The sequence below is a fragment of the Hypomesus nipponensis genome, chromosome 22, assembly GCF_054491055.1.
Source record: "Hypomesus nipponensis isolate SF chromosome 22, ASM5449105v1, whole genome shotgun sequence".
In the NCBI taxonomy this organism is placed as follows: domain Eukaryota; kingdom Metazoa; phylum Chordata; class Actinopteri; order Osmeriformes; family Osmeridae; genus Hypomesus; species Hypomesus nipponensis.
This window is the reverse complement of record NC_140382.1, coordinates 12,459,287-12,469,800: the sequence shown is the minus strand read 5'-3', so window position 1 is coordinate 12,469,800 and position 10,514 is coordinate 12,459,287. Positions and strand designations below refer to the sequence as shown.

Here is a 10,514-nt window from a genome sequence, read left to right as displayed (position 1 = left end):
GGAGGAGCAGGGGATGGTGGGAAGGAGGTGGCCGGGCAGCCCCTAGACAACTACGAGGAGATGGAGACCACTCAGTCGGTGGTGGGGGAGCCAGTGGACGAAGGGGAGGGCGGAGAAGAGGTGGAGGAGGTGGTGGTGGGAGCAGGACAGGGTGAAGAGGAGGGGGTCACAGAGGAGGGAGGTGAGGGAGAGGCAGTGGGGAAGGGGGAGGAGGGAGAGGGGGAGGCAGTGGGGGAGGAGGGAGAGGGGGAGGCAGGGATGGCAGCTGAAGGTGGGGGTGAGGATGGAGATAGTGTGAGGGAGGTGGTGGAGGAGGAGGCGGCGGGAGAAGAAATGGACGTTGCCGCGGAGATACCGGTGACCACGGACCAAGAGCAACCAGGTGAACTAGTGACACCAGATGAGTAACAGACCCATTTACCCCTGAATAAAGCTTCACAGCAAATGAGAAACAGTATTGGACCAAAACAGTTAAGAATTGAGTGGAACACCAAAATGGCATCAGATCACAATATAGATATAGCAAATATTGAATATCTGTTAAGTGCTTGAACTACTGCAGTGGTAGGCCTTGCAAGCATCGTGCCCTGCGAGCATCACGCCCTGCAGCTTTGGCTAGTCCTTGTTTCCTGCGATAACTAGACCAACATGTTCTCATAGGTTTTAACCCCTTGGGATCACATATGCTTAGAACAGAGATGACAGCAGGCTGCAGGCCACATCAGAATGTGAACAAGCCCTAGACTTAACATTACTTGATTACTTATTATTCACTGCCAATCAAGAGTATTTAGCATTTGGGTATACACACACACACACACACACACACACACACACACACACACACACTTGTACCCGTACTCTCTATATATCCTCCCACATTCCAGGTTTTCATTCTAGGGGGCCCCTGTCTCAATTTTCACGTGTTTGCCAAATACCGACCTCCTTTCCTAGAAGTGGTGCCAGATCCAGGAGAGCCCTCCATAGAGGAGGAGTCTCAGGACCTCACCATCACCCTCACATCCTCGCTAAGCGGAGGGGAGACCAACGCCGTGGGCGGAGACGACAATCTGGTGGGGGAGGAGTCTAACCATGACAATGAAATCTTCACCTCCAAGGACAACCTCAACCTGGAACCTGTCAAGGCCGCGCCCACACTCGACAACTCTGTGGAAGAGATTCCGGCCACGCCCCCTCAGCCTGAAGAGGAGGAGGAGCTTGGAGAGCCCATTGAGATTGGAGAGACAAGCACCAATGTTTCAGGTAGCTATGGTTACAATAAAGCTCAAGCACAACATAGGCCCGACTTTGATGACACAGGAGATATTCCTACATCAGCGTGTCCCCAACATAATATAATCACTGTAACACAAGTAATGAATACTATACTGTGAGTAGCCAAAAGCCCTCAATTCCTCCCTCCTCTCTACCACCTTCCATCCTCCTCCCCTCCCTCTCCCCTCCTCCCTGTCCTCCTCGCTCTCCCCCCTCCCTCCCAGACGGAGGCCTGGGTCTGGAGGCCTGGAAGATCGGAGCCATCTCCGCTGCAGTCTTCCTCGTACTGGAGACCATCGTCATCGTCGTGTACGTCCTCAAGTGTCGAAACAGAAGCAACAGGTGGGCCTGAGGGTGAACTGCTGACGAGGGTTGGAGCGTGATAGTGTGCTCTGGACAGCTGGCAGTACGCTTATGATGATGATGATGTGACACTGTGTGTGTGTGCAGTGCCCCCGCCCCAGAGAGAGCCTGTGAGGAGGCGTGCGTGGAGGCAGAGCCCGCCACAGGAGTCTGCGAAGACGACACACTTCTTGCCGGCAACGGGGACGCCCAACAGTGAGTGTGTACCCAATTACACTACATTACCCAGAAAGCCTTGTGTCAAAAAACAACACCACTCCATGTCTCAATAACTTAGGTGGTCAAGCTACTGAGAACAAAAAAACCTACGCTATTAACAGAAAGCTGCACAGTCTGAAAAATAACTGCCTGTCCAGTTAGCAGGGAAAAATGGAGCGCTGACCCGAAATGAGTCAAAATCTGCTCATTGGTGTGTGTGTGTGTGTGTGTGGTGGAGCTTGCGCTGGTGTGCTTCTCAGCTGATCTCCAAGCGCTTGTGTAAACCCAGAGTAGAATGGGCACCGGCTGGGTCACATGAGTGGGCTTGCGTGTGTGTCTGTGTATGGTTCCTGATTTTACAACCCCGTTGCTGCTTGTAATCTGACTGGGCAGTGGAATGGATATACTACGCCAGTGTGTGGCTATGTGTGTTGTGTGTGTGTGCGTTTTAGAGCAGGAAAGGTCAGATCAAATCAGGCGGCATTGATTCTCGTCAGTATAATGCCAATATTTAACAGTATTCTACCCTCAATCATGAACTATGCCATGCGTCTTTCTCTCTATCTCTAACATACAGGATAGCAGCTCTAGACCCCTCGGATCTGTCCCAGGTTGTAACTCAACAACAGGATGTGGAGGAGGAGGAAGTAGCCATGACAGACATCCAGCTGAGCTCCATAGAGCAGTGTGTGGAGCCGAGCCAGCCAGCCTCAGAGCAGGACCTGCGGACCTCAGTGCTCTAAGAGACGGCCTGCAGCCCCCCCCCCTCTCCCCCCCCCCGCCCCCAACACATTCTGACTTCCGGTTCTCCCACCTGTAGCTAACTTTTGTCCCCCCCCCCCACGACCCCGATTCCACCCGCCCTCCAATCCCACCCTCCCGTTCGCAAACTACTGTGACTTCAGTTCTTTCTGTAATGTCTACTGTATGTGTGACCCTGTAGGTGCTAGTGTGTGTGCGTGTGTGTGTGAATACAGAACATGTGAGAGCAAGGTAGAATGACTGGGTGTAAAAGTGTGTGTGAGAGTACGTGTGAAAGTATGTATGAGAGTTTGTGAGCATGTGTGAGAGAGAGTGAGAGCAAGAACTTATGTAGATGAGTTATGTAAAATCTCTTAAAATACAATGTAAAAGGTCCTGCTAAACCTGTCTAGACTGTTAGTATTGGCCAACCAAATTGATCATGTGCATTCTACAGTACTTGATCCAGTATCAATGTTCTATGGTGAATGCATGAAAACCTTTTTCTTTTCTTTTTTTTGACTGTAATATTGTCAAAAGCCAAAAACTGATGATGGTCATGACATAAAACGATTGAAGTTGGATGATTAAGAATTGATGACCTTTGTCTCATCATTTGTAATTGACGTGTACAGAATAAAATGATGTAGAAGGTGCAGTTGTCCTCTCTTTCCCCTTTTCCTTTACTCTCTCCTGCCTCGTTTTTTTGACACAGCTCATGTACCTATAGGTGTATGGGTTAAAGGAACGTACATGCTTCAAATGATTCACACGATTGTGTGTGTCTGTATGTGTGCGCGTGTTTGTGCGTGCTTCTCCACAGTAGTTTTTGTGAGCTTCCACAAATGCCTCTGTGGGGCTTGAATCACGAGGGGGTAGAACTGTGTGTGTGTGTGTGTGCGCGCGCATGAATGTGCACAAGAGTGTGTGTGTGTGTGTGTGTGCGAACACGAATATGAGCAGGCTTATGTGCACCCATCTGTGTGTTTTTGTGACAGAGTGAGGGCGTTTTGTGCGTGCCTGAGTGAGTGTGTATGTTTCTGTGTGTGTGTTTCTGTGTGTGTGTGTGTTTCTTTGTGTGTGTGTGTTTCTGTGTGTGTGTGTTTTCCAGCATGAGCACGAGGAGCTCAGGGAGGAAAGGCCTGGTCATGTGATCATGTGGTAGAGAGCTATTTAAGACCAGAGAGACCAACAGGCCTCCCCTAGGGGGTCTGCATTGGGCCACAGAGAGGGAGAGAGACAGCCATCATGCACCATCAGAGGTAAGACAACACTCCGCTCTCCATCATCTCACTTACATACAACAACAAGAATGATCATCGAATCAAATGCATGCATAATTATACCCAAGTACATCAATGGTCATCAATAAGGCACTTTCCTGCTCAGAAACCCTATTCTCTCTTCTGATCAAGCTACTGGGAATAATAATTATTTTATTGTTGGAATGTTCTGGAACTTTCTGTTGGAATTCATAAACCACCATGCTGGTTAATCCTGTATACCTGACTAGTGAGTAACCACAGAGGCAGAAGATCCTGAAGATCCTTTTAGACTAGGTTCACCCCCCACAGACATGCACGCTTGGCTTTCATAGACAAGGACTGAATTCCAGGAAACGCACTTGTTGCATTTAATAACATGTTATTAAATGATCATAAATTGTTATGAAAGGTTATTTCGGACCATTCTTTAAATTTGTTGGTAAACAGTGACCGCAACTTGAAGTAGAACTAAATACTGTAATTGTACATTGCTCCCTAGAGTTGGAAGTGTTTGTCCAGATAGTGAATTAAAGACGGTTTTCACAGGTAGTTTGCTACAAGAGATTGAGAAGACTAACACTGACAGAAAGAAGAATAGCAAACAACACAAACTGCTTGAAGGAATATTCTATGTAGTTATATTTAAACGTTGTTTTCCATCTTCATGATAACTATACGTATAGTATGACACTAAGTAGAGAAAAAGAAACTGCTATAATCCATGTTTGATTGTTTTAAATTGAATCTTGTTTAAAGTTTGGGGAAAGAAGTGTGGGCTTTAGAGAAGCTAGTTTGTTTGACACATGAGTAGAAGGTTGCAGACTCCACACTTCAGTTGGGAAAGATTCTGAGAACTTACATTCTGTCTACATTATTTAAGTGCCAAACAGGCAAATTATTCCAACCATGGACCTTGGATATGTAATCCCTCTCTGCTCTGCGCTCTACCTCCCTCCATCTTTCCATCCTACCTTCCATCTCCCTCCCTCCCTCCCTCCCTCCCTCCCTCCCTCCCTCCCTCCCTCCCTCCCTCCCTCCCTCCCTCCCTCCCTCCCTCCCTCCCTCCCTCCCTCCCTCCCTCCCTCCCTCCCTCCCTCCCTCCCTCCCTCCCTCCCTCCCTCCCTCCCTCCCTCCCTCCCTCCCTCCCTCCCTCCCACTTTTTGCTCTCTCTCTCCCTCCATCTCTCCCTCAGTACTATGCTGGGAGTCCTGGTGGTCACCCTGTGTGCAGGCTTGACGGCAGCCCAGTTCCCCAGGGAATGTGTGACCCCAGAGGGCCTCAGGAGCGGCCAGTGCTGCCCCTCTCCGACGGGGGTGGCGGGTGACGAGTGTGGCTCCAGCACGGGCCGTGGCCAGTGCGTGACCATCGCCGCTGACCGCCGGCCCCACGGGCCCCAGTACCCCCACGATGGGCGGGACGACAGGGAGAGGTGGCCGCTACGCTTCTTCAACCGGACGTGCCAGTGCAACGGGAACTTCTCTGGCCACAACTGTGGCCGGTGTCGCCACGGACTGACCGGGCCCAACTGTGACGAGAGGATCTCAGTGGGTGAGGGAGGAGAATAGGCTGTCTGGTTGTACATTTATTTCTCCTCCCTCCCTCTCTCTCTCTCTCTCTCTCTCTCTCTCTCTCTTTTCTTTCATGCTTCTTCATGTACTTGATTTACAACTACACGCATTTGTTCCATTTTATTCACTTTTGTCCAAAGGAACATATACTTAGTGCACATAGTGAGTACAGCGGAAAAATCTAAATAGTGCAGTACTCATCCCACCCTCTCTCTCCCTCCAGTCAGAAGGAACATCATGCAGATGAATGCAGCAGACAAGCAGGCCTTTGTGAATGCCTTAGACCAGGCCAAGAGAACTGTGCACCCTGACCTGGTGATCTGCACCCGACGGTACTACACCTATGACACACACACACACACACAGCCTTCCAAGACACCATCTCCTTCTTCCATCTATCCATCCATCCACTCCCTCTGCTCTTATACTGCCCAGGTACCAGGAGGTGTATGGTCCGGATGGCAACACCCCCCAGTTTGAGAACATCACCATCTATAACTACTTTGTGTGGACCCACTACTACTCTGTCAGTAAGACCTACCTGGGGCCGGGCCAGGCCAGCTTCGGGGGGGTGGACTTCTCTCACGAGGGGCCGGGCTTCGTCACCTGGCACCGCTTCCACCTGCTGCAGCTGGAGAGGGACATGCAGGTGAAGAGGGCGGGGCGGGGCGGGGCGGGGCGGAGGGTGGAAGGGAGGAAGGGCCTCCCCCAGCCACAGAAGAATCCACGCTCACCTCCTCCATTCTCTCCTACTTCTCTTCCTTTCAGGACATGCTGGGCGACGCCACTTTCGCCCTTCCCTACTGGAACTTTGCCATCGGGGGCAGCGAGTGTGACATCTGCACCGACGACCTGCTGGGCGCCAGGAGCAGCTTCGACAGCGACTCCCTCAGCTCCAACTCTGTGTTCTCCCAGTGGAGGGTCATCTGCGAGAGCGTGGAGGACTACGACACCATGGGCACCGTCTGCAACAGTGAGACAGACATGATGTTAGCCTTGGCTCTTTGACGCTACACGAGCCACCAACTCATTTTTATGAGCTAGAACTCATTCTTGTTGCAACACCAGGAGGGCTGGCAGCAACAGTGCAGCCATGGTATGGCCTCTGCTTCTTCGGGAGCACACATTTCCATAAACCTTCTTTAACAGTCCCAAATGGGGTCCTGAGATTCTGGACTGGGGACCTGGTTAAATAATCCGATAGTTTTCACATGACTTCAGATTACCAGATTAGACTGAGATTGGGGGATTGCGGCATGAGATTAGGGCTCAATTCATTTACCTCTATTGTTCTGGGCTGTTTAGCACACCTCAGCACACCCAGCCAGAGAAAAACAGTCACGACTGTGACTACAAATAGGAATATTTTAGTGAAAACAAAACTACAAAATATGATGTGTGATGTTGAGAGCAAGAAATAGTTATCTGTCCTCTTTGGGAGACTAATGAATGAATGTTTGTGGATTCTGCCTGGAGAGAGCATGTGAGTGTGGAGACTGTTAGTGATCTGTGCTGTTAATCCTCTTAGGATTCAAGACTCACATGGTATTTCCTCCCAGAACAAGCAAGACATTGCCTTATATGGGCTTACGGTCTGATGAGGAAGGAATCTCATCGACTGGCTCCTTTGATCCAAAGGAATTAGCCTCAAACCATTCATTCAGGAAGTAGCTACTGCAGTGTTTGTGTATAACATTTCTAGTCATTGTAAAGCATGAACCTATGTTATTTTATTTAGTAGTACTATTCCAATTGTAGGGTGTGACATACTTAATGGGTCATTATATTAGTCAGTGGCTAAGTGTAAGTACAGAAAGTACAACCATAAATGCATGTTCATGGTTTGTGAACAGTGCAGTGACCTTGATCTGCTCTTTCCTACCTGTAGACACAGAATCCAGCCCAATCAGGAGGAACCCTGCGGGTAACGTGGCCCGCCCCATGGTGCAGCGGCTGCCAGAGCCCCAGGACGTGGTGGACTGTCTGGAGCTCAACGCCTTCGACACGCCGCCGTACTACTCCACCTCCTCCGAGAGCTTCAGGAACACCATCGAGGGTGAGACCAGGAGGCGGGAGAACACACACACTCATGTACAAGGCACACTCGACACAAAACTCTGGCAGGTAAAGACTGAAACACTGCACACACAAAATCCAAAACCAGAAACGTTTCTGCCTATAGACAAATAGTTAGACCAGACCGACCAGACACACACGTCCGCTTACAGACTTAACATTCAAACTGTAAAAATACCCAATGATCAAAACACACACACAATGCATGAATCGACCCTCGACCTGTACCAGAGACCTGTTGTAATGTCCTCCTGCTCTCCCTCTATCAGGCTACTCTGCCCCTCAGGGGGGATATGACCCGGTGGTCCGCAGCCTCCACAACCTGGCCCACCTGTTCCTGAACGGGACCGGGGGACAGACGCACCTGTCACCTAACGACCCCATCTTCGTCCTGTTGCACACCTTCACTGACGCCATCTTCGACGAGTGGTTGAGCAGGCACAGCCCAGGTTTGGGGGCACACACACACAAACATACACACACACACAAGGATAATGAAACACAGTCACGTGCCCAAGGATGTGCGCAAACACACACTCACACCTCGGACTCTGGCATAACATGCTCCATCCTCTCTCCCCTTCCTCAGGTGAGGCTGTGTACCCAGAGGAGAATGCTCCAATCGGCCACAACCGACAGTTCAACATGGTTCCCTTCTGGCCCCCTGTCACCAATGCAGAGATGTTTGTCCCCGCCCCTCAGAACCTGGGCTACGCCTACGAGGTTCAATGGCCAAGTGAGTCACACCCGCATGACCTTTAACCTTTTCCCAGACGACCCGAGTATACCCAGAGGCTGGGGGAAGCACGCTGTGGCCACGGTTCTGCCCGTATGTAGTCAACGTCTGCAACCTTACCCACGCTCTCTGTCCCCTTCTGCAGCGCGCCCCTACACGCTGTCTGAGATCATCACCATTGGCATTGTTGCCGCCGTGCTGGTGGTGGCGGTGGTGGGCGGGGTCATCGCCTGCGCTGTGCGCGCCCGGTCCTACCGCTCCGCGGAGGGTCTGGAGCCCCTGCTGGGGGAGACGTTCCGGCGCTACTCGGAGGACGACCGGCGGATGGACAAGACGCAGTCTGTCGTTTAGCTCACTCGCCCCACGGGCCCTAACAGTATACCTTGACTTGTTGTGTTTTTTATTCTTCCCTCTTCTAATAAAGTTCGACTGGTTTTGAACCCTGGGTGTGGGTGGCTGCGAGTGTGCTTATTCACGGACCTGGAACGTCCTGGGGTGCGTTTCCCGATAACGATGGATCGTAGCAACGATCGAGCAAAAAAAGAAACCATCGATATTTCTTACGTGCGTTTCCCAAACATGCTCGTAAGGAGTAGGGTAATCTATGCGCTTTATAGAGCTACGAATTTTCAACGGACACTTTAGCTACGATGTCTTTGGGAACGGCCCGTAAAACTAAGATTCGTCCTACGATGGATTCTAAGATCGATTTAGCCTAACGATGCTTTCGGGAAGTTAGGGAGTTATCAAGCACAGATGCGTGATAGCAATGAAGTGCACGAGTAGTCTCTTGTGGACAAAATGGGTTATTACAGTTTGGCCAAACACCGTTTTGCAAAGACTGCCCAACAGTGGAGTGGTCTAATTTGTGGGCAATAATGCGGTCATAACACAAATAACTGGATGCAAATGATAATTTCGGGGAGGCCTACTACACTAACAAATGTTTGGACTTTCTTGGGATTTAGTTTTCAAAACAAAACAGTTTGGGCGGGGTAATCCACCTGTTGAAAATATGCAATGATTGGGTTCCTGCTGTTACGGCAGAGGGCGGGTATCAGAAAATATGTCACCGGTGTCTTTAAATGTGGAAAGAGAGGGGAGTTCTATCTCCCACTTGACGTAAGAGGGCCGTGCGTAATTACGCGAGGTGAGCAGCTTGTAACTTTAGTTCGATGTCATTGACTAAGTCGTGAAGGGGGACTGTATAGAAGCTAACTTTTTAAATGGATACCAACATTGGAACAGATCTGAGAGATATCGAGAAGAAGTTGGGTCGGAAGATACCAGACTGCCTTTTTCGTTCCATCACGGATGGAAAGTTTAAGGATCCCTGCTCATTTGGCAACAGATTTGAATCGACAAATAAATGCAACTCAGACAGTTTGACAAGCAAGTTACGCTTCCTTAGACAAGAGATGGTAAGTTGTTTTGGATTTGTACTGACGATATGCATAAAATAGTGGCTGTCATGTGCAGGCAAAACTATAATGATTATGGTGCAACATATGCCCTACCTTTGAAAATAGATGCTACATTTCAGTCGATCAGATATTACACAATGCGCTTCCATAACTTAACCTGCAGGCTGAGAACTGCTCTTGTGTACCTTTACACCGCATGTGCTGATGAAACAGGTTTATCCATATAAATTATTGTTTATTAACTGCTCAAGTGTTAACTTGCCCTTCTGAACACAGACTCACCTGCGGGGCACAGACGTCAAACTGATGCGCCAACTCCTGTCAATCAACGATTGCATCGAGTCGACGCGCTGGTCCTTAGAGGAACGGGGGATGGTAGTGTCAGCGAGCCGGGAGGGTAGCCTCGCGGGGAGTCTCTGTAGCCTTGCGGACAGCCAGGACGCATCTCTTCGGAGCAGCGTGTCCAGTTTGCAGTACGGTAGTGACACTCTGGACGCGATGTCTGTGGGAAGCTACCTCGACAGTCTAGGGGTGGACCCCATCGCACCGCGCACTTTCACTGGATAGCATAAATGCGCAATGGCATCCAGCAGTATTGCAGTTATACATGCAGTATTGGACTGTCACAAGCTCAAAGCTTAGATAGGTGGGCTAATAAAAAGGAAGGCAACACTTTACATTGCATAAAATAAATGCAATTAAATAGTATTAGCTGTGTAGATGATTAGAAAATGGTCTTAATAGTATTAAGAGTAAAAAAATATTAATAATTATTAGTAATTGTCACAAGTTTAAGGGGTACTGTAAGTGGATGTTGTAAAGGGGCAGTTGAAGGTTGTGCTACCAAAACAACATCAATATTAACATC

General features: G+C 49.6%; 2 protein-coding genes across 2 annotated transcripts; both read left to right on the top strand.

Moving 5' to 3' along the window:
* The first annotated feature begins 293 nt into the window (after nucleotides 1-293).
* LOC146236671 (uncharacterized) lies at nucleotides 294-2,579 on the top strand. Its single transcript, XM_084686596.1, has 5 exons — nucleotides 294-382; nucleotides 955-1,263; nucleotides 1,500-1,617; nucleotides 1,726-1,833; nucleotides 2,414-2,579. Exons 1-5 carry the CDS (start codon nucleotides 334-336, stop codon nucleotides 2,577-2,579), a joined length of 750 nt encoding a protein of 249 aa, XP_084542722.1. The 5' UTR covers nucleotides 294-333.
* A 1,215-nt stretch (nucleotides 2,580-3,794) lies between these two features.
* tyrp1b (tyrosinase-related protein 1b) lies at nucleotides 3,795-8,662 on the top strand. The gene is made up of 9 exons (XM_084686595.1): nucleotides 3,795-3,839; nucleotides 5,035-5,390; nucleotides 5,634-5,742; nucleotides 5,846-6,059; nucleotides 6,179-6,383; nucleotides 7,299-7,466; nucleotides 7,756-7,935; nucleotides 8,076-8,222; nucleotides 8,368-8,662. The coding sequence occupies exons 1-9, from the start codon at nucleotides 3,826-3,828 to the stop codon at nucleotides 8,571-8,573; spliced, it is 1,599 nt and encodes a 532-aa protein (XP_084542721.1). The 5' UTR covers nucleotides 3,795-3,825; the 3' UTR covers nucleotides 8,574-8,662.
* Nucleotides 8,663-10,514: the final 1,852 nt, after the last annotated feature.

Excerpts from the sequence above, each read along its gene's own strand:
- LOC146236671 (XM_084686596.1), top strand. The coding sequence starts at position 334 with ATGGACGTTGCCGCGGAGATACCGGTGACCACGGACCAAGAGCAACCA. Across the intron at positions 1,264-1,499 it reads GACAAGCACCAATGTTTCAG|ACGGAGGCCTGGGTCTGGAG; the intron begins GTAGCTATGGTT and ends CCTCCCTCCCAG. Across the intron at positions 1,834-2,413 it reads GGCAACGGGGACGCCCAACA|GATAGCAGCTCTAGACCCCT; the intron begins GTGAGTGTGTAC and ends TCTAACATACAG.
- tyrp1b (XM_084686595.1), top strand. Across the intron at positions 6,060-6,178 it reads AGCTGGAGAGGGACATGCAG|GACATGCTGGGCGACGCCAC; the intron begins GTGAAGAGGGCG and ends TCTTCCTTTCAG. Across the intron at positions 8,223-8,367 it reads CTACGAGGTTCAATGGCCAA|CGCGCCCCTACACGCTGTCT; the intron begins GTGAGTCACACC and ends CCCCTTCTGCAG.